Genomic DNA, 21533 nt, shown 5'->3' with positions numbered 1-21533 from the left:
GGAAATTTCACCGGGAAGGAGGGGGGGGGGGGGTAGGGTTGGAAAAATGGTACGTAAAGGACATGGGTGGGGGGAATATACTGCCACCGTTTACGAAGAGAAGAGCAAGATAAAAGCAAGGAATAGAAAGAGAGAGGGAGAGAAAGAGAGAGACATAGAGAGAGAGAGAAATCGAAGGTGACGAAAAGAAATGAAATTGAATTTCTAGTGAGAGCGCAGGAATCTGTGCAACGGATAGTGCTTCGCCAAGTGCAAAAGGGGAAGCAACAACAACAAAAAAAAAACGGCAGAGCAAAATAGATCCTGCCGGGTGGAAAAAGGGAAAATTGGATACGCGGCGAATCGGGTATCCAGTGTTCTCCCGTCCGTCGCTCGATCTAGTCCTGCCCGCGGATGTGTGCGTGTGTGTATGTGTGTGTTTCGTGTATGTGTTGTGTGTGTGTGTACGATAGGCTATAATCTACCCGATAACCATTTGGCTGATAGTATTTAGAAAACATTCTTCCGAATATTACAAAAAAAAGCAGTCACGGCACGTCATTAAAGCGATTACCAAACAAACAAACAAGCAGCAACAAAAAATGTCTCGTACCCCATACCCGTACGGCCGCTAGTGGTGTGTTAGTAGTAAGCTTCTTTCGCCGCAAAAACCAGGCCGCATGACACCTTAGTACACGCACGTACGACCCCCCCACACACACACACAGCATGTTTGTATGCTAAGGACGGCCCAAAAGCGATCCCGAAAAAATTCCGGATCTCACCGAGCGAACGAACAAGGGGAAAGAGAGAGCGAGAGAAAGAGTGTGCTCGCAATACTTTAAAGAAAAATCGCAAGATAAGGTAATTTTGTGTGTGTGCAATCGGTTGAAAGCACCTGCAGCAACCGCAGCACGTGTACCGTGTGGCAATCAATTCCAAAATCCGCACCTTCTGTGATACCGTGTAATGAAACTTAAGGTTGATTTGCTGTGAGTGTTAGGTATCGTTTCGGTAGGATCTTTTTTTTTAATTTTAATCCATTAAAAAAACACACACAGCCCATCAGGGGGTTGTTCCACCGGGAAATCATCATCCCTTTTGCATCTGATATCGCGCGTACAGTGGGAATACGATGTGTGTGAGTATTGGAAACCATCCGGTTGGGGAAAAACACTCGAATAGATGCTTAAAAAAAGGGTGGTTTTTGGAAAGAAAACCTTGAGAAATAAACTCACATGGGAAAAAATTGTCAAACAAGAAAGGGAAAACTACAATCATCATATCCCCCCGCTCGACAAGCGAAAGCGGTTGTCAGCGAAACCCGGAGATTGACTCATGTGGTGTAATTAAGATACTGAGTCTACTCCACGCTCACCGAACTAGTGCGGCGCTTTTAGGGCAAAAACGGTTCGATTGTCCGGGGGTGCTTTTGCTCGATTTCATTGGCAACTGTCAACGGGCTGTTCCACGCTCCAGAGGCTAGATTAAAAGTCACACCTCACCCGTACCAGCAAACCGGAAGTAAATGTGCAAACGCAACCAGAGAGGGAAAATCACACACACACAGTGTTTATTTGTTTCCCCCCCCATTCTACCAAAAACCTGCCAACCTTAGCCACCCTTTTAGTCGGTCGTGTACAGATTTAGTGCGTGTGTTATGTAAAGAATTGGGCTGCCATTTGCAAAACACGGTCCTGGTGTGACAAGCACACACACGAACCAGGCCTATCATAAATGGTTTTGCATACAATCAATGTGCGGATGTGATTTTTTTTTGCTACTTTCATTGTTTTGTTTGTTGAGCAAATCTGTCTCATCACACCGATTCTGTACATTATTCTTTGTGTTTCTTGCTTTTTGTTTTGGTGTGGAAAGGCAAGCGAGTGTCGTTGTAAAAAGTTTCTTTTTTAATAAACTGAATGGTTTGGTTTTCCATTTGCAAAAAAAGTTTGCGTAATGGCGGCAACGGTTTTTAGAAGTTGCAAAGAGTCACACCACGGGGGTTTGACAATTACTAAAGACAAGAAAACACAATCAACACTAGTAGATGCTCGAGGCGGCCCGGTGGTGCATGTGATAAACGGTGCCCGTCCACACGGCAGGACCGGGTTCAAATCCCATCCGGATCGTTCCCCCGTAGCAAGGACTGACTATCCGGCTATGTGGTAAAATAAGTTTAGTAAGCCAGAAATGGCCGGTGTAAGGCCTGTAAGGTCGTTAAAAGCCAGAAAGAAGAAGAAGAAGAAGAAGAAGAAGAAGAAGAAGAAGAAGAAGAAGACTAGTAGATACTCTTAATAGGTGTTTTTTAAAATTTTATTTATTTTTTTTCTATAGCCGAATAAAACTATTTCGGCTCACAAACCAACACAAACACACACAAAAAAACGTTGTTGGATGTGCGTTTTGTTGTTATTGGTTTCTGGTACATTCGCTGTAACTGCTTCAGACTCCGAAATGTCACGCGCTAAGGAACCTTGCTGCCGTGTTTCATGTCACGCGAGTGCACACGAACGGCGTTGCGTCTGCAAAGCGATCGAGCACGTGAGCTCGGTACGAAAATTATGCCTTTACCTTTGCCTTACCGTACCGTACCGAAGGAAGGATAATGTGAGGGCGAGTGGGAAGGGGAAGGAGAGGGGAGGGATTGGGTGGCAAACAATTTTAGTCCACTAGCACCCTAATCGAAACAATCCCTCCCCTTCAAAAAAAACTGCTCCACATCCATTCCTGTTCCGGCCCGCTACTACACGTTTCGATGACCGGTGCAGTACAGTTTTGATCTATTTTAAACCGTCAAACTGACAGTCGGCAAAAAACGGAAACCTCCTACCCGGCCTTTTTTTAACTCTTCCCCCCTTGTTTTCACCCCCCCCAAGTAGTACAAACTAGTACCATGTGGGAGAAGAAAAAAACAAGGCGACGGATAGTTCCTTGGGCGCAAAACGGTGGGACTATTTGTGCTTGTTTTGGAACTGCGGCTTTTTTCTTTGCGAAACGTGCGATCATCTGGTGCAGACTTTGCTGCTCCCCCCCCCCCCCCCCCCTTTTTTTCTTATTTTCACAACTAGCTGTGTATGTTGTACACATGTCCGTGACGGGGTGCGTGAAATTTACGAGTACGTGAACGGTGTGCGAAATGATGCTAATTAGGTAGCCAGGGGCCCCGTGCTCGGGATAAAACGGTTTCTAAGGTTCTAATGTCAACAAATGTACTGCCTTGAAGGTTTCTCGGTGGTGCGCATAAGCTGTGCAAGCAAGCAGGGAAGGAGCGTTTGTCTAACTCTAGCTGCTGCGTTACATGCAGGAACGTAACGCTAGCGTGTATACTAAGCGCGGTGTACTAACACTCACGTACTTGTGCGCTTCCGTTCAGTCAGTTGAGTTTGATTGTTTGTTTTTTTTTTTGTTTTCTTTTCTCGTTGTGATTTTTTTTTCTCTCTTTCGTGTGCTGATATTAACTGCACATTTGCTGTATTGTTTGTTTTCCCAAAAAAAAATTCCAAACCAATTTTCGACAATCTCAATGAGTTTTGCGAGTTGTCGAGCAGTTCGGGTTCGGGTTTTTCGGATTGCCCGTGTAGTTGATGATTTACACAGCGATATCCCGCACGCGGGGATACTGGGATTGAAGGTTTGTTTTTGCACCAAAAAACTTAACCACCACATTTTGCTCTTTATTTGCTCCCGTACTCGTTCGCAGGCATATATCTCACGATTACATAAATAAACATGTAGGTGGCGGCGGGCGTACATCGGGGCTAAGGGAAGCGACAATTCAACGCACGTAACCATGCGCTCGGGACGGGTTTGAGTAACAAAAAAAAACCCGTGGAGGAAACCTCATTCTACCGGACGAAGTGAGAGAGTGCGACCGCAAGCAAGAGAGAGAAAGAGAGAGAGATAGAGAGAGAGAGAGAAAGATAAATAGAGAATATAAAAGGTGCGATATCTAACCATTTGCTGGATGCAAGAAACCATCTTTACCGCGTGAGCACACCGGCCATTGTACGGGCCCGAAGGCGAGAGATATTTTCCCAACCACCCCACCACTCCCCACCCACCCCCCCAGCCCACCATTTCGTTTTTGCGCTCTCAGCACGCGCGCAATCCGAAACGGTTATCCCGTCGGGTTGGACCAGTACAGCCGTGTCCGAAACGGTGTGGACTGCACCATTATCTATTCGTCCGGACCGCATCAAGCGCATTTGGAGCGTGCGAACAGCTTACACCAGAGCGCGGCAGAACAGTGACAGGACATCAGCCGGTACGGACTCGCTTGCGACAACGGTCACGCGTCAAACGGGCATACGCAGCGGGGATAGCGATAACGCGATTCTTGTTTTGTCTCGTTACTCGGGGCTGGTGCGCGACGGTACACCCGATCGAGCACGTGCAAAGGGGAAACAAACACAAAAAACAGTTTGCGGAGAAACCCAGTGTGCGTTAGATAATTTACCGCTGTAGACAAAACAAACAAAAAACCCAAAGGTCGCGGACGTCAGACGGACAAGCGGGTCCACCTCTCCGTCACGGTGGAGCCAACGCCAACGGTCGAACCGGTGGCGATGGCCCCGGATACGATTCCGGCGACCGGTTCGTCTGACTCGTCCGGGACCACGTCCAGCGGCTCTACGACACTGCTCAAGCAGGTGCATCGTATGCTAACGCCACCGGCCGATCTGCTCGAATGGAAGGATATGCCACAGCATCTGCAGTTCAACCCGTACGTGCTCACCGGTTACCGGCCACTGCAGGGTGTGAAGGGTTGCCTCAGCAGCCTGTTCTACGTACACAATGAAACCATCAATATTCTCACACACGGTAAGTACTGCCAACAGCTGTGGCCTGTTGCCTGAAAGTGATTCGTGTGCGTAACGTACTACTGCTGTAACGTACTACTACTGTACGTTCACCACGTTCAACTATCAAATCAGTCATCAGATCAACTTATCAACAATCAACTATCAAAAAACGTGACATATCGACTATGTTCTTCTTTTTTTAGTGAATAGGACCACTGTGTCGCGTATAGTAAATGAAGCGTTACAGAGCGTTACACTGTAATTGTTTTAGAAAAAAAAGTGCAACTCCCAACATTAGTGTAATAGTAGACACGTTCTCCTATACACCTAAACATTACGATCTGTTCGATTAACTATAATCTACTCTTCTTTTGCTTTTCTCTCTCTCTCTCTCTCTCTCTTCCGTTTTCATACGCGCGCAATACGATTATCGCCGACTATCATCAATGATCTGCGACTGAACCGGCTCTGTGCAGGCATTCCAATTGTCTACATCCTGGCAACAGTGCCGGCAATGATGCCATGGGAGAAAGATTATCGCTTTCTGTCGTGGTGTCATCTGGTCGGTTCCGTTGCACCATGGTGCGGCAGCTTTGTCTACCATCTGTTTATGAATCTGGAGAACGGCGAGGGCATCTACTACCGGCTGCTACAGCTCGACATGCTCGGCATATGGATCAGCCAAAGCTTCGGTAAGCGGTGTCGAGATCGTCCCCCAGCGTGTGTGCGAATTATTTGTACGGGAGAGGGTTTGACTACCCTGACACCTGGAACTCTTCACTTTTGGGACGCTACACCGGCGATAGAATTGTTTGCGAGTCGTTAAGATTTGATCCACAATCGTCGGTGTGGTAGACTGCATGATGAACTATGACCGCCATGAGGGTGGCTCATATCCTTAACGCTCAAAATGTCAATATGCATCCCAAAAAGGTGCTGTACGTTGGGTAGCGTTTGAATGGATCAAAATCGGCAACTGATACACCCGTGTCCTCCCAAACAACACCCATCGTACGGACGGTGACTTCACGGTTATTTCATTTTTAAAAATTTGTCTAACTAATCGAAATGAACCAGTCGGTCGTTCGAGTGTTAAAGTACAGCCGTCAAAGCGATCCATGACATTCCGTAACACTTACATCGCGTGATCTACACACCTTAACCAGGGATGTTAAACGCTCATCTGTCACGGTTAACATCTTGCATACCGCAGAGCACATCAACAGTAGGCAATCCCTAAAGTGTACTAATGTGGGTTCTACCGTAGTACCGGCCGGATCATACCAATTCCCCGTTGGTGGTTCCCCGCTAATCTGACAGATGTGTTCAACATCCCTGCCGTTAGGTGATGTGGTGATCACGTACCCAAACATTGTATACTTTTGCGTGTCACAAACGACGCCATGTGCGTGTGAATTGCGTTACGCATGCAAATACTTATAATCTTCCCTTGTTTTTGTTTTTCTTCTTCAACACAACCATCATTAGGAGCGTTACCGATGGTAACGGCAACGGTATACTGTTTAAATTTCCCATTAAAATGGTTGCTCATCATTTCCTACTCGCTGCTGTGCATTTGGGGCCTCTACAAGGTACGTTAATCTGATCACATCTACTAAGAGACGAATGAAGCGGCCCTAGGTTTCAAAGTCTCTCCAAGTCTAAGAGCAACATCTCTTTCCCCCCTTTTTACTATCTCGATTGGTTCGTTTTGACTTTTATTGAATCGAACGTTGATTCTCTACCGTTCTTCCTATTTTCTTCCTATCCGCCATGATTTCACACTTCCAAACTCCCAAAAAAAAAACACGCAGGCAATGACGGCTTCATCGCCTTGGCAGCGACGGTTATGCTTTCTGCTGCCGTTCAGCATGCGTATCATACTCACGTTGCTGCGAATCTCGAAGCTCGGTGGCGGAAATCCTACCTCACTCACTCACGTCTTTCTGCAGGTAAGTGGCAAACATCGGCACACAATTTGGCCAAGGCGTTTTGCCTTGGGAGGGGATTTTCTTTTCTGTTTTTTTTTTGTTTCTTTCTCGTCGTCCTGAACCCCGAGGGGCATAGCCCCAGCCCAGGTGCGACAACCGTAAACACAATTAACTTCTGGCTGGGTTTTTGCAGTTCTAGTCTAGATGCATCGACCGTTTTGTCGCAGTTTCTTCCGCTTTTTTGATGATCGCCCCACGAGCTCCATTATTAATGGTCAATCAAACCGGTGGAACCGAAGCTGAGGGAGGGAGAAGTTGAGGGTTGTGAAATGAAATTTATTTTCCATCAATACCGGTCAAACAAAACCACCAGAATGCCCCCGGTGAATGCAGTGAAAGGGCATTAATTTTTAAGCGAGCTACCAGTTCTAACCTTTTTTTCGTCGATTCTTGCTCTCCACACACCCACCCCAAGGGATGGAAGAAGGAACGCGAACCGAACATGCCAACGGTGGGGGTGAACGGGACAAACGCGATGATGGACAAACACGGACCGGTGCTAAATAATGTATACTAATGATAGTTTCAAACCGGTAATACACCCTATCGGCGATTGCAACTCAATGAGAGCGTCAACGAGCTCTCGAGAGAGAGAAGGGTTTAGGGGAAAAGGGAAGAGAGACTGCAACAACAACAAAAGAACAATGTAACGAATGCGCTATCTCCCCTCAGCTCTTCTCCCCCCACCCCTCCCCCCCTCTACTAACTTCCATTTCCTTTCCTTTCTTCCGGATATAGCATGCTTCTAATCAAAGCGAATGACCATTACCGGGACAATAGAGCAAAAGTTTCCGACGCGTTTCGACCAACGCTGAACGTTGGACCCAGCCAGTTAGATAGATAGTCCATAAATTACTAACGACCTTAATCGCTCTAGTGCAATGTTATGGCTGGCATGTGATCAGCCGTAGCGCCTAACGGTTGCCTACTTGCAGGCGTTACGGGGCCGTCCTGCGAGTGAAACAATTCCAACCGCGCCCTCTGTCACGTTTTGCCGAAGGTGACCCGAGGAAGTGGAGTTGTAATCGATATGGAGTGCGCGTGTTCGCTTGTGCAACCAAAACCGGTAATCAACCTGCAATCATATCCGTTATCATATCCTTGTACCGGGCAGCACGGCACGCGCATTCATCAGGAAATCACGCGTTGTGCCACGCTGCGGTGGGATTTGTTATTTCATAAGTAGAGAGGAAAAAAAAAACGTATCCTTCTTGCGGGTTGGGAGAAAAAAAACCCTGGTGAAAACTGCATGGAATTATAGGGGCACCTGCACCTGGGCCACCCGTGGTGCCCGTGGCTGTCAGGATGACGATGGGTGGGTGGCATTATTACGATGTCCATTAGCAATCGTGATTTGATGGTCGCTTTTGCTGGTACTTGCTACTGTTGTGCAAACCGAATAGCGTTACCCAGCTGCATTGTAAATGTATGATTTCATTGTTTCACTTTGTATCATTATCGTTATTATGCCCTCAGTTTTGCTTCCGACTGTCGCTGCTCCACACTGCTTGCGGTGTTGTCGCATTATCCGGTCGCATGTGTTGGATGGAGGAAGCAGCAAAAAACAGCAGCACAAAGGCAAAACACACATCTATATATCTATCTAAATGTCATACCATTACCAATCCCGAACAGGATGCCGTGTCGGCCGTGGGTGGAGTAATTGGAGCGATGCATATCCCCGAGAAATGGTTTCCCGGAAGTGTTGACATCTATTTGAACTCGCATAACATCATGCACGTCCTGGTGGTTGTTGCCGTTTACTCCATGCACCAGGTAAGTTCGACATCGTCACGTGGTGCCACCGATGCACCAACCAACTTACCCCCCCAAAATACATTGACACCATCACCATCCTGTGTTGTGTTTCTATCCACGTTCTATCCTCGCTCTCCTTGTGCCTGTGTGTAGGTGTATTTGGTTTTTCTGTTTTATTTCCTACCTACGGAAATTCGATCAATACGCGAGCAATTTAGCTGTTGTACACGAGATTTTCAAGGTTTCCATGGTGAACCGTAGCGGTCCTACGAAGCGTAAACGCGTTGATGAGAAATTCTTATCTTAAAAACAAAAAAGCATATTTTGTTCCCGAGCAGGCGGCAGAAATCATTGGTTAGAAAACTAGATTTTTGTGATTTTTCATACAAATTTCCTCACTCCTACAAACCAGTCTCGTCTATTGAAGGCTTCAAACTTTGTGTAGACAAAAATGGATAACTTTATCAATTAACTCGTAACTATCACTACGAAAATATTGAAACAACTTTTATAGCATCCTCTCACCTTTGGAAAAAGACCAGAAACATCTACCAGAAGTCTTTTATAGGAGCATTAAGTACTTTAGAGACAAAAGACCGAGACAAAGTGACCTCAGGTGGGCTCTTTTAGGAATAGGTGAAGAAATAGTTGAACAAGAAATACTTCAACTAAGAAAGAGCAACTCCAGATATTGAAGATTTAATTTTCCAACAAAAGCGCATCGTCGGGGTTTTGTTGGGTGACTATTCCTACTTGACTCCTTCATGATAATGATCAAGATATTCATGACTCCAGATATTGAAGATTCAATTTTCCAACAAAAGCGCATCGTCGGGGTTTTGTTGAGTGACTAGTACTACTTGACTCCTTCATGATAATGATCAAGATATTCATGACTCCAGATATTGAAGATTCAATTTTCCAACAAAAGCGCATCGTCGGGGTTTTGTTGGGTGACTAGTACTACTTGACTCCTTCATGATAATGATCAAGATATTCATGACTCCAGATATTGAAGATTCAATTTTCCAACAAAAGCGCATCGTCGGGATTTTGTTGGGTGAATAGTCCTGCTTGACTCCTTCATGATAATGATCAAGATATTCATGACTCCAGATATTGAAGATTTCATTTTCCAACAAAAGCGCAGCATCGGGGTTTTGTTGGGTGACTAGTCCTGCTTGACTCCTTCATGATAATGATAACGATATCCATGGAATACCGTGTACTTTATGTTCTCTACCAAGAAGATATTCAATGAGGACTCCCATCCTTCCTGAAGCTGTAACTTGCTTCAGTAAGTATAAGGAGTATCGAAGAGTGATCTTCATCATCTGAGGAGATTGAGACTCCTCCCAATAAATACATATAGATACCATTAGGACTTTCATGGTTAAACATCCAACGGGGGATCTGCTTAAACAATGTTAAGACCTAGTCAGAGGATCAGTCGATCACCTTGGTTACGAAAAAGCTTCATGAAAGCTGAATTAACTTGTTAACAGGGAATTATTGGATAAATGTTTCAAGGATTTTTGGTCGCGCAATAGGGAATTAAACGACTTTAGTGATTGATGAGTCTAAGGAAGCCAGAAATGGCATGACCTTAGAGATCGTTAAGCCAAGAAGAGAGAAAGAGATCTTGATAAGTAAGTTAGCCTGGTTTATCTCTATAATCTTGTGGTTGTCAGACATCTTTCACTAACTATTTGTTGTAAAATAATAAATCTATTTATAATACAAACACCTGTGACTTTCCCACCGGTACAGGCTACCATACGAGACATCGAATGGATGCAGCGGGCAGAATGTAATGGGCTCAACTATACCTCAACGCTTAACATAGACTCTATCAACGGGTCACACCTGGAGCTATGACTTGTACCGGCAGGAGTAGCAGCAGCATCCTTAGCTCAACCGTGTGCTCCAACCAACCCGGTGCTGACCGTCGGGCGGGCGGGCCCTGTCTGCCACGCTGCCAGCAGCCGCTGACCCACATCCTGTACAGCCCGGTCCCGTCAATTTGGTGTTTTCGATTCATCAAACCGTTCGAAACGGTGCGATTTGCGAGCCGTGTGTTGAAGTGCGCCTTCGATAAAACTAATTAGGCACTGTCGTCCACAAGCAAGCAAAACGGAAAGCAACAAACAAACCGAAGCACGTTTGCAAACCGGTAGTGTGGAGGCAGCACTACTGCCCCCCGGGTAATGGAATTAATTGTGCCCAGAACCAAAGCCACCTACAGACAAGACATTCACACACACATACATACACACTCATTCAGGCTTCCTCAAACTAACAACATTCTACTCCAACCACTTGAGCTTGCTGTTTGCCGTGCACTGGTAAAGGCTACTACAAAATGGCCGCTGAACTGTGCTTCCCTTGGTCGCATTGCTTCATGTTTGGAACCAAAACGGGATGGACTCTTCCACGCTCCAACCCGGTAGGAATATCTCATGTGTCTTCTCCTTCCAAATAATAGACACATATAAACACACACACACACCAATACAATGACACATACGTTTCGATACGCTTGTGATCGAGTGAGGTGCCTGAACGAGTACATTGGGAAGACGAAGAACAACAAAAAAACAGAAGAAAAAACAATACTCCAGTTTGGCCGGTGAAGCGAGACCCCTCTTAATGTGTAAGCGTATAAAGAAAAACATTTGAAGAAGAAAAAAAACCTGTGCTGATGCTGGGATACAGTCCTAGTGCTTTAGTCTGTAGCTGGGTCAACGGGCTCGTTGACGTTTGGGGTCTAAAAGTAGTAGTGCGGTGCAGGTTAAACGTCACAAGTGAGGGTTACTAATCATCTGGCTGTCAAAACACGTAGCAGTCAAACTAACACACATTCTATCCTCTCCTTCTTTCACTAATCCTCGATCTCTATCTCTCCTCTCTTCTTCTTCTCTTCCACTGATTGCACTTGTTTGAAAAGAGTGTATATCCGTGACGCTCCGTAGTATACAATATGGCGGCCAGTGTGCGGTACACGCGCTGCCTAGTGATGCACGTGGATAGAAATTCCTAATTGCTACTTACTACCAGTAGATAGAACAAAATTGAGACAATTCATATTGATTATCGTGTGCGCGTGTGTGTGTGGGTGTGTGGGTGTGTGTGTGCATCAGCATACGTAGCTTAATGTCGTCTAGGTTAACATTAATGAAAAGCGTAGCTTTAGCGAAAGTGTTGGCCCGAATCGCTTTATGGCTGACCATCATCGGCAGCCATGTTTTGCAAATTCCATCTCTGCACACATACACACACCCCGACACACTCACGCACGCACACACACAAACACACTCTGTCTGCCACACGAGTCCGGGTACTTCGTGAGGCGTTTCTTTGCGTTTTGCTTTCCACCGTCTGTGCGGAACATTGCAAAAAAACAAAACCCCCCTTCCACTTTGGTGTCGAACGTTCCCCACCAGTCCCGGACAGGTGTGTTCCACGTCAAAGGTTAGCAATCCTTCGTTCGTCGTACCTTTTTACCGTAGGAAACTAGCTAAGAAACTGTTACGAAAGGCTGTTTAAGTATTAATTTTCCCAAAAAAAAAAAAACAATGCTCTAGCGTTAAGAATAGACTTACTATACCTGTGGCAACACACACACACACACAAGAAGCGTTGCTGCCGTTTAGCAACACTGTATTTAATGGAGAAGAAGAAAAAAAAACTAAAAATAGCTAAAGATGAATACCAAAAACAAAGAAAAAAAACCCCGTTTAACAAAACACATTATCGATCTGTTTTCCTTCTGATTCAAACACCTGGAACACCTTCCCCGCACCGAATCGTCGTGCTTCTGAGGGGTTTTTCTTTTATTTGTTACGTTTCGCGTAATGCCCCGAAGTTTGTTTTGGGGAAACTGGTATCTGTGATCGCTTGACGTTGACATTACTTCCCCATTTACGCATCTTTCCGATTTCCTGAACCCATTTTCCTTTTTTAATTGCCATTTTGTGTTTGTATGTGTTTTGGGTGTGTTTGAAACTATTCTTCCAACTAGCAGATTCCAGCACATCAAATCTGTTCCGGTCGGTTTTTTTTTCTGGGGGATGCATTTTCGGTTTTTGCGTGTTAGGTTTGATCGTTCCATCTGGGTAAAATCTGAACTTCTGCTTGATAAGCTACAACCGACACACACTTTATGAAACAAAAGCTTTATTAGCTATTAGCTTGTAGTGCAAAATGTTAGCGAACCTGCGAATTATGGAGCGTCTCCTTTAGTATCTGCACAGTGTGCGTCAAGTCACTCTGTGGGGCTTCTGTTCCTTCAACGTGCAACACGTTTGTTGTGCAATTTCTTGAACGTATTTTTTTTTTGTTATTTTCTAATCTCCACCATTCACCCTCCCAGTCCCTTTACTAGCTATCGTTACAGCCCCTACACTAGGAGTGACACGTGAAATGACCAGGAGTACACCACTCTTTAGTAAAATGGCAAATCCACCAAAAAAAAAATAAAACACTACTGTGCAATGTGATATTATATTTTTCGCGCTTTAAAGTGTTTAATAGGTTTTTTTTCTGGGGAGGGGGAGGACTGCAGCAGCAAATCATGCAGAAAGAGAAATGAAGCGTGGGTGATTTGAACATTCAAAGCATTGGCTGAACAATGAACCTTTTTGGGATGAAAACAAAATTTAGGCAAAATGATCAAGGTGAAGATGAGTATGGAAACCGTAATTTCCCACCCTCCGGCAGAAAAGTAACATGCAGAATTACAAAGCAAAAACCAAACCAAAAATCAATTAAGCTGTAAAATGAGCTTTCGGCGAACCAGGACGCCCGGAACCATTCTTTCATAGAAAAAAAAATTTCCGCAATTAGTGATGGTAAACGAAAACGAACCCGTCGTCACCATGGTAGCGTTACCGTTGCTTACCGTTACCGTTACGACGACACAATTCCACTAGCGGCTTTACGTTACGCGGACTGGCTCGCCCCCCTGCACAGCGTAATCTCTAACTAGTTGAAGTTTATCACCATCCTTAAAGGTTACCGTACTGTTTTGCTTCCTTCAAACGTTATTCGTAGCGAAACACATGAAAACAAAAGGAGAAAGAAGAAGAAAAAAAAGGTGAACAAACAGAAATAACATATAAAAACGTAACTAAAATAATAGAAATTTATACATATGTAAAACTCACAACAATTACTTCAATATTAGCTACACAGCATACACAATACACATTACGCGAACATGCAGTACGAAACACACACACAAGAGATCGTATCGTAAAAGCTAGAAAATAATTGACGTTGACCAAAAATGAAGAAACAAACAAAAAAAACAGTAAAATCCAAAGCTAACACACACACACACTCATATAAACAAACACGCAAAGACATACTTCGATCAAGTTATTTCTGGAACTTGAGAATCGTACATTATGTAATCTAATGGACTTGTTTTAGTGAGTTTAGGAAAACAAATATGAAAGAAAATAAAAACAAAACTGTAGGAAACCTTCCATTGAAATAAAGCAATAATATATACAAAGTACTTATCTAGCGCCACGTTTGTTACACCGGCTGATAGTGTTTTCTTATCTACTGCGAATCGCACATGTTGTGGCGCAAAACATTGTGAGCACGACGTCAACCGGGTAGGTATTTTTATTTATATTTTTACAATGTTTGCCGCTTACCAGCTGCACCAGAAGACGTTTTAACAGATACAAGTAAACATATTCCTACTCTTAAATATGGGAAGTAGTGTTTAATATTTTACATGTAATGATTTTGATGGAGACGCATATTCATCACGAAGGACTAGGCGTCTCCTTTAACTTATTTGTTCTATCTAAGCGCTAAATCACCAGGCGTCTCCATCAGATATTTTCTTCTGTTAGATTATCTGCAAAACCAGCAGGTTTAGATGTTAATGTTTATGTAGATATAAAAATAATGTTACTTCTTTATAGCTTTATAATAATATTGACAAACTAAACGAACCTGATAGATTTCAAGCAAACGAAGGAACATTCATCAAATTTATTTTTTTCTATTTTCTTTTGAATAAAGGATCCAATACATTTGGCATTGTTTCAAAACGTGTCTTGGTTTCATTAGTTTCGTTATTTTGCTATTTTTGTTAAGTTATTACCTTTTTCAGACGTTTTTATTCTCTTATTTGGTCGCCTTGTTTTGGGAAAGTTGAGGATAGTGGAAAGAACTCTGTATGTAGAGGGAATAATTTTATTTATTAAATTAGAACATATTTTTCATGTATACATTCCATTAACAGCTAATAGAATATAAATTAACAAATATGTAATGTAAACATTTGATCAAATTCGGCGAAAACAGCAACAGCTATTTGGAGTACTAAACTCGCGTAGATAAACGGCACGCAACATGTCAACCTGCAGATCAGCAGGAGAGCGAAGTCGGATTTATTTATTTTCTTTTCGGCCATAGGGAGGAAAAGAAAAACAACCACAAGACAGGAGTTGCTCAACAAGCCGGGACGGAAATTCCTCGTAACGAACGTTTGCAAACATCCGCTTGCGCTGTGTGTTCCAGTTCCAGCTGCGCCACATTTTTGTTTGTGTGCACGGTGCACCTGTACCTGTTCAATCGCAGGTAGGCCATGATATGGTTTGTGCTGCGTTTCACCGCTTGTCGTTAGCCGTCAATCCCGTTCATCTCGGTACACAGCGCAACATTCGGCGGTGTCGCAACTGAATCGGCAAGAGGAAAGGGAAAGAAATTCTGCTCCTAGTACTGCAATCAACGAATACCGGGAGATACTGCCGAGCGCATGTATGCCGCCTTCGTGTTCAACCCGCCTGTTGCCGGATTGTGAAAAATAAGCATGTTGCTAACAGTCGGTACACACCCACTGCTAACCATTTCCTGTCGCTCAGCGCTACCGGGATTGTTGCTCCGCACCGCTTACCATCGTTCGCTGTACGTTCCCCGCAGCTGGATCGGTCGTGGAGCGCGCGGACTGCTGCCGTGCAATGGACGGCGTGTGGGTCGCTTGTCCTACGACACAAAGACATGGTTCGGACGGGATCATACCACTACCGGCACCCTGTTTCCATCGGCCAGCATCGGTAGCTGGCAGCGTCGCTATTCGTCCAATCTGAAGAAGAAGCAACCGCGCGTCGTCGCTGTAAAGTCGGTCGAGGGTTCGGAGCTGCTGCAGAATGTGCTGCAAAAGAACAAACAGCTGCTGCAGGAAAAGCGCGATGTGCTCGTGCGCGATATACGCGAGCGTAAGGAGAAGGTAAAGGAGCGCGTGGAAGAGGTCATCGAGCGGGAAAACATTGCCACCATACCGAACCTGCTGTGTATCGGGCGGATCGTTGCGTCGCCCTATCTCGGGTACGTGATCGTGCAGGGCGAGTTCCGGCTGGCGATGGGTATGCTGATCGTGGCGGGATTAACCGATCTGGCGGATGGATTGATTGCGCGCCACTGGCCAAGTCAGGCGAGCCGGCTCGGTTCCTTCCTCGATCCGATGGCGGACAAGGTGCTGGTCGGATCGCTCGTTATCGCGATGTGTTACAGCGATCTGCTTCCGCTCTGGCTCACCGCCATGATCCTATTCCGGGATGTGTTTCTTATCGGGGCCGGCTTCGTTATACGTTACATCAGCCTTCCGCAACCGGTAACCGTTTGCCTACTATCGGTTTCCATCTGTCGTGTATGTTAACTTTCATATTCTCACTCTATTTTCAGCGCACCCTTTCGCGGTACTTTGACGTAACACACGCTACTGCACAGCTGGCGCCAACCTTCGTCAGCAAGTTCAACACTGCCGTACAGCTGGTCACTGTTGCTGCCACGCTCGGTGCACCAATCTTCAATTACGTCGACCATGCGTACCTCCACGGGTTGTGGTATCTAACCGGGTTTACCACGGTTGCGGCCGCCGCTAGCTACCTCACCAGTAAGGACACGTACAAAATTCTGCGCAAAAAATCGTAGTCCTGTCCTGTCCCCCAGCTCCTATCTTAATTGGTTGGAGTAGTTCTTTTCTTTTCACGTTGTTTGACTCCCCAAAAAGAAACCCCCCTTTTTCGGTGCCGTATTTTACTACCCACGGTAGACACAGGTTTTGGTCCAAAAAAGAAAAATATGTAAATAAATAAAGATAGTTCCTCATTATTAGATAATTTTCTGTTTGTTCGTTGTTTCTATGGTTGAAGTGAAGCATTCATAACTGTATAAAAGTGTGAAATAAGCGTATCTATTTCCTCCAACGATTCTACACAAAACAACCACAACACAGTTCCATTTTCTATATAATATACGTTTACGTGGCCACAATATACTTCGGCTGGCGATACATTTCGTACGCAAACTCTTCCTGGTGGGATGGATCAAACTCCAAGCCGATAAAGTCGAACTCTAGCCGAAAGCTACCTTCGTGGCCACCGCGTGATCCCACGGAAAAGCCCACATTTGTGATCCGGTTGAGCGGTACCGGACCCTGCTGATCCTGCACCCGACCCTTCGAGGCGAGAAAGAACTTTGAGAAGGGAATTTTCGCCACCTGCCAGTGTGGTCCACCACGCGTGTACAGCACATAATGGTAGATATCGTTCCAAAGAATATCGTAGTAGCCTTCCGCGGTAAGGTTAATCAAATAGGACCGCCCATCACCGCGTACCTTTAGCACGAGCGTATTATACTGGCTCCAGTCGTAGAATGCGTCCCGTTTGAATGATTTCTGGATGTGAATAAGAGAACAAGGGTGTGAAATTGCTTGTGTCTTCTGTACCAGTTTGTGGTCAACCTTACCCTTACGCGTAGACTCTTGATATTAGCGTAACCAGCCCGTTTGATGCGGCCATCTTTTGGCACACGCGATTCCAGTGTGCCGTGAAACAAACCGTACCCAGCCGGGCTTGGTTCGAGTGCTGCCTGCGAATAGCCCTCACCGTGATCCTTGTCCGTCGTTACCACCCAGCGATCTAGCTCGGTTGGGTTTTCAAACCCAAACACCACATCGATCTCACCCGGTCGGAACACTACCAGCGGATCGCTTTCCAGCTTCTCCTTCCACTCCTGCTGAAACAGTGCGAACTCTGTGCGCAGCTCCTTCAGCCCGTTTATGATCGATTTCTTCAACGAAATGCGCTGTTCCGTCTGGTAGCCACCTTTGCGATGTCGCTCCCAAAACAGCCCGCTCGATAGAACACCCGGCCGTATGAGGTCCGTCTCTAGCTGGCGCACCAGCAGCCGGTTCTCGCTGCCATTCTGTCTTGTGGATGTGGTGGCCCTTTGCGCTAGGGCATGATACTCCCGCTCGCAACATCTACCAAACGCTACAAACCGATGCCGAAGTCGATACATTCCCAACTTGTGTGTGGGTGTACTCAAGAAATGTTTGATTAATCGAACTGACCGTTTCTCATCGTTCCGGCACAACCCGGCACAATATTCTACGGAGCAGTGAAACTGTTTGGTAAGGTGACAGCAAAATATTACGGTGCAATCATGACTCCGAAGGGGAAATAACAAACCGCTGTCAACGGTGATCAGCTTCAGTTGCTGGTACACGGATGAATGATAAAACATCTTTTTTGCAAGCCAACAAATGCAGAAACGCAAAACGAAAACTTCACAGAAATTATTTGTTGATTTTATTTCCTTTTTTTCCGATTCATTGTTCACACAATTATACAACGATGACTAGTGCACAAATATGTATGGTTAGTAACCTATTTTTTTGTTTTTGTTCACTTGGCTGTTTTTGTTCCAAAAAAACAAATACATATTCCTTATATTACTACAAATATAAAATATTGTTTCCTTTTCATGTATTTTTTTTTCTTTTGTTTGGTTTTGTTCGTGTATACCGTGTTCTGCTCCACGTTTCAGAGGCTCAATGTTCACTATTTTTCCTGCACCGTTGCCTTTTCCCCGAATGAAGGATACGGAAGTACACCTAAGTCTTTAAGAGATCTGGTACGCAATCTGCTGTACGTGTGTAATAATGGTGTAACGAAAACGATTGTTACGGATACGGTTGTATGTTTTACTAGATGTATGCAAAGGTTTGTTTTTTTGTTTTGTTTTTCAGCCGTTCGTACCTAATTGTAGCCTAAGGTCGATCTACTTGTTCCCTTCATATCTCGTTGATTTGCATCGCAACAGGAATTTCATATATTCGCGTTTTGCTCTCCTTGGCGTTTCGCTAACTTGTATGACGACAAGACTGAATACTGGGGCATATAAATATGTAAAAGAGAAACTAGCAAACCAAACCACTCAAGCGAACTAGTTTGCGAGAGAAAGCAAACGGTAAAATTAGCGCACACGTATGGAAATTGGTTGGACGGGTAAGATAGGAAGTTTTAATGCAAATCGTTTCATCCACCCACTAATAGCCTCCGTTGGGAGGATCGCTCAAATATTTATATAATTTTAAATAAATGCTGAACTATTCTAGGTGCTCTTTAGCTATATAGTCAGTGTATCAGAGTGTGTTTTTTTTTTGTACGAATCATATTCAGTTTTGGGTTGTACTTTCTAAATAGCATACGAAGGATGCCGAGACAGCTTTAACACAGCTCGCAACCACCAAGCCGTACTGAGATCTATGAACGAAGCGAAACGTAAAACCAACGGTCGAATGTTTCATCACACTGCTCCTCACACCCGAGCTGGACGATGTTTCCTTCAGGTGAATCAATCACCGGCCGCCTTCGACGGTATTACCTTAGACCGTAACATTGCCACAAGCCGTGAGGCGAATACCGTGGCAGAAGCGAGATTCGTGGTAGGGACCGATTTCACCACCGGTGCTGCAGTCACATCGAGCGGTGTGTAGCTATTTTCCAGCGAGCCACCACAGTCTGCAAATGAGAAGGTTTACTCACGCAAATGTTCCAACATTAGCCACCGCTCACATTCACTTACCGTTCGATGTTTCATCTTCCTCGATGTTGAGGTTCGAAATGTCGGATAGGGTAAGATCCTTTTCCTCATCCTCCAGCAGCAAACTCGAGTAAGACTGGGACGTGTTGTTGTCACTCAGCGAACGGGAGCCCGCCATTGTAACCGCTGCTCCTACCGCTGTTGCCGCCTCCTCCACCAATGGATGGCTGTCACCTTCCGCCACCTCTACGTCCGGTGCTTCCTGCTGCGCATTGTAACCCTTTCCATCCTCATCCTCGTTGCCAATCGATTCCGGAAACGAACAGCATGCTTCGGATGATTCGTCACTGTCGCTGCTACACACCATAATTACTTCGTCGATGTTATCGCAACCGGACGAGGAGGATGACGACGAGGAACGGGACGAGCGGGACGATGCCGGTGAAGAGGAAACGGAACAGGAAGATGGAGACGAAGCGGATGATTCTAATGGTGAGCTGCAGTTAAAGTTGTAATTTTCGTCACTTTCACCCGACAGCTCATTGCTCTGCATTTCGCTGATTTTGGACAGAATGTGTGGATAAAAATCGCGTGCAGTCGTGTTGTTCGGCTCGTACTGCAAAACTGTGGATGATTTGCAAAGCAACATTCAATCTAGAGTGTTAAACCGAACTCTTAACTAAAACTATTTATTTCTTTATTTAATACTTACTCTGCTTGCAGTACTTAAGCGCATTTACATAGTCACGAATCATGATGGCCGAAAGAAACTAGAAAATAAAATTGAAACGTGTTAGAAAAGGCCCAACAAAGGGACATCATTCGCAGCTTACTTCTGCCAGCAGTTCGGTTGGGGCTGATATGCTTTCATCGGCGTCCGTGTACTCGGACAAACTTTGGCTCAGATCATCGTTCGAAGGTGAGTGTAGCATCGTAACGGAATCGGCTGTTGTTGGAACCATCGCTCCACCAACGGTACACCCGTCTCCAGCCGCCTCCGCACCGGGCTGGTTGTTTATGTTCACCGTGTTTCCGTTCGTATCATCCAGGAGAGCCTTCGATGGGAAGCGAAAAGGAAGTTGATTAATTAGCGACTAAAATAGAATCCCACTAAGAAGCACAACCTGTGTGCACTTGTAGTGTTCGAGAGGGATGTTGTTTGTGGTGCTGTTCTTTAAAAGGACATCAAAACGCATATGCTAAGGTGAAGCTTAAAAAAACTAAAACTTGTGCTTGTTTCGAATTGTTTCGCCCCCGGGTAATCACAGCATATTATGTTAGCGGAAAACATACTAATTTAATGGACGGTATTCGTTTACTTCAGCATAACACACGCAATACGCAGCAACCTACCAACATATTGCTGTGGAAACGATCTGCTGGACAAACACCAACAGGACTTACCATTTTCGTACAATAATCGGACATCGGCGCGCAGCACATCGATACAAAACCAGTGGCAATTCCGTTGATTAAAGCATAGCGCAGTTGCTTTTCCCTTTACAAAGTGGCACTTTTCAACAAATTTTTGCACGGGAAACGGGTGTACGAAAACAGTTCGCCTGCACTTGGTTCAATTTTTTTGATCCTGATTTTGTTGTTGTTTTTCCTGGTGGATGTCTGCCAGAAAGAGAGGTTTGTTTCCGAAACCGAAAACAAAACAGAACTACTGCTATCCTGCTCTTTTTCTCTACCCCTAAATGACAGCCCCGTTTATTATAGCAAACGTCCGAGGTTTATAGCGTTGTCTTTGACAGTTGTAAACTGGTTGGAGAGGGCATGTAATTTTCATCAATTAAAGTATTCAAGAGCTTTTATGATGAAATATTATTATTTCTTGTGAGATTTTTTGTGTAATTTTATTTTAATGCCACTCCAACTAAGATACAGCGTAAAACATTTCGAGTGACAACAAATTCTCTCTTTTATTAACCTTGTAATATGTCGTTACATGTGGAACGATTTTGGGGTTTTACTCCTTCCGAAATAGCATAAAATTGTTTGCATTGATATATTAACACAGATACTAATTTTCAATAGTAATTCCCTAAACAAAATCATTAATTCTCTGACCATCAGCGCAAACAGCGGTGTCCTAACCTTGGCACAATCAACGAACATTGATGATTGACAAATTTGGAAAGGG

General features: G+C 44.8%; 4 protein-coding genes across 10 annotated transcripts; 2 read left to right on the top strand and 2 right to left on the bottom strand.

Moving 5' to 3' along the window:
- Positions 1 to 308: 308 nt before the first annotated feature.
- Positions 309 to 14054, top strand: LOC125769888 (progestin and adipoQ receptor family member 4). Of its 6 annotated transcripts, none has more exons than XM_049438898.1 (7): positions 309 to 843; positions 3683 to 4803; positions 5261 to 5476; positions 6273 to 6376; positions 6599 to 6736; positions 8411 to 8551; positions 10304 to 14054. In XM_049438898.1, the coding sequence occupies exons 2-7, from the start codon at positions 4548 to 4550 to the stop codon at positions 10409 to 10411; spliced, it is 963 nt and encodes a 320-aa protein (XP_049294855.1). In that variant the 5' UTR covers positions 309 to 843; positions 3683 to 4547; the 3' UTR covers positions 10412 to 14054. The 6 variants fall into 6 exon arrangements, with proteins under 6 accessions (XP_049294855.1, XP_049294876.1, XP_049294894.1 ...); XM_049438919.1 differs by having other exon boundaries at positions 341 to 424; XM_049438937.1 differs by having other exon boundaries at positions 380 to 407.
- Positions 14055 to 14769: 715 nt separating this feature from the next.
- Positions 14770 to 16677, top strand: LOC125769887 (probable cardiolipin synthase (CMP-forming)). Of its 2 annotated transcripts, XM_049438882.1 has the most exons (3): positions 14770 to 15136; positions 15212 to 16169; positions 16241 to 16677. In XM_049438882.1, exons 2-3 carry the CDS (start codon positions 15369 to 15371, stop codon positions 16487 to 16489), a joined length of 1050 nt encoding a protein of 349 aa, XP_049294839.1. In that variant the 5' UTR covers positions 14770 to 15136; positions 15212 to 15368; the 3' UTR covers positions 16490 to 16677. The 2 variants fall into 2 exon arrangements, with proteins under 2 accessions (XP_049294839.1, XP_049294828.1); XM_049438871.1 differs by having other exon boundaries at positions 14770 to 16169.
- A 52-nt stretch (positions 16678 to 16729) lies between these two features.
- On the bottom strand, positions 16730 to 18097 carry LOC125769877 (complex I intermediate-associated protein 30, mitochondrial). Its single transcript, XM_049438842.1, has 2 exons — positions 17306 to 18097; positions 16730 to 17234 (listed from the first exon to the last, which is right to left on the bottom strand). The coding sequence occupies exons 1-2, from the start codon at positions 18083 to 18085 to the stop codon at positions 16818 to 16820; spliced, it is 1197 nt and encodes a 398-aa protein (XP_049294799.1). The 5' UTR covers positions 18086 to 18097; the 3' UTR covers positions 16730 to 16817.
- Positions 18098 to 18127: 30 nt separating this feature from the next.
- LOC125769884 (putative protein TPRXL) lies at positions 18128 to 21361 on the bottom strand. The gene is made up of 5 exons (XM_049438855.1): positions 20792 to 21361; positions 20221 to 20442; positions 20100 to 20157; positions 19430 to 20011; positions 18128 to 19365 (listed from the first exon to the last, which is right to left on the bottom strand). The coding sequence occupies exons 1-5, from the start codon at positions 20828 to 20830 to the stop codon at positions 19199 to 19201; spliced, it is 1068 nt and encodes a 355-aa protein (XP_049294812.1). The 5' UTR covers positions 20831 to 21361; the 3' UTR covers positions 18128 to 19198.
- Positions 21362 to 21533: the final 172 nt, after the last annotated feature.

The sequence above is a fragment of the Anopheles funestus genome, chromosome X (assembly GCF_943734845.2).
Source record: "Anopheles funestus chromosome X, idAnoFuneDA-416_04, whole genome shotgun sequence".
Classification (NCBI taxonomy): Eukaryota; Metazoa; Arthropoda; class Insecta; order Diptera; family Culicidae; genus Anopheles; species Anopheles funestus.
Note: the sequence above shows the minus strand (reverse complement) of the source record. Positions and strands in the feature narration are given on the sequence as shown.

Excerpts from the sequence above, each read along its gene's own strand:
- LOC125769887 (XM_049438882.1), top strand. The coding sequence starts at position 15,369 with ATGTTGCTAACAGTCGGTACACACCCACTGCTAACCATTTCCTGTCGC. Across the intron at positions 16,170-16,240 it reads ACATCAGCCTTCCGCAACCG|CGCACCCTTTCGCGGTACTT; the intron begins GTAACCGTTTGC and ends CTCTATTTTCAG.
- LOC125769877 (XM_049438842.1), bottom strand. The coding sequence starts at position 18,085 with ATGTTTTATCATTCATCCGTGTACCAGCAACTGAAGCTGATCACCGTT. Across the intron at positions 17,235-17,305 it reads TCAAGAGTCTACGCGTAAGG|AAATCATTCAAACGGGACGC; the intron begins GTAAGGTTGACC and ends ATTCACATCCAG.
- LOC125769888 (XM_049438898.1), top strand. The coding sequence starts at position 4,548 with ATGGCCCCGGATACGATTCCGGCGACCGGTTCGTCTGACTCGTCCGGG. Across the intron at positions 4,804-5,260 it reads CATCAATATTCTCACACACG|GCATTCCAATTGTCTACATC; the intron begins GTAAGTACTGCC and ends GGCTCTGTGCAG. Across the intron at positions 6,377-6,598 it reads GCATTTGGGGCCTCTACAAG|GCAATGACGGCTTCATCGCC; the intron begins GTACGTTAATCT and ends AAAAACACGCAG.
- LOC125769884 (XM_049438855.1), bottom strand. The coding sequence starts at position 20,830 with ATGTGCTGCGCGCCGATGTCCGATTATTGTACGAAAATG. Across the intron at positions 20,158-20,220 it reads CAACCGAACTGCTGGCAGAA|TTTCTTTCGGCCATCATGAT; the intron begins GTAAGCTGCGAA and ends TTTATTTTCTAG. Across the intron at positions 20,012-20,099 it reads GCTTAAGTACTGCAAGCAGA|TTTTGCAGTACGAGCCGAAC; the intron begins GTAAGTATTAAA and ends AATCATCCACAG.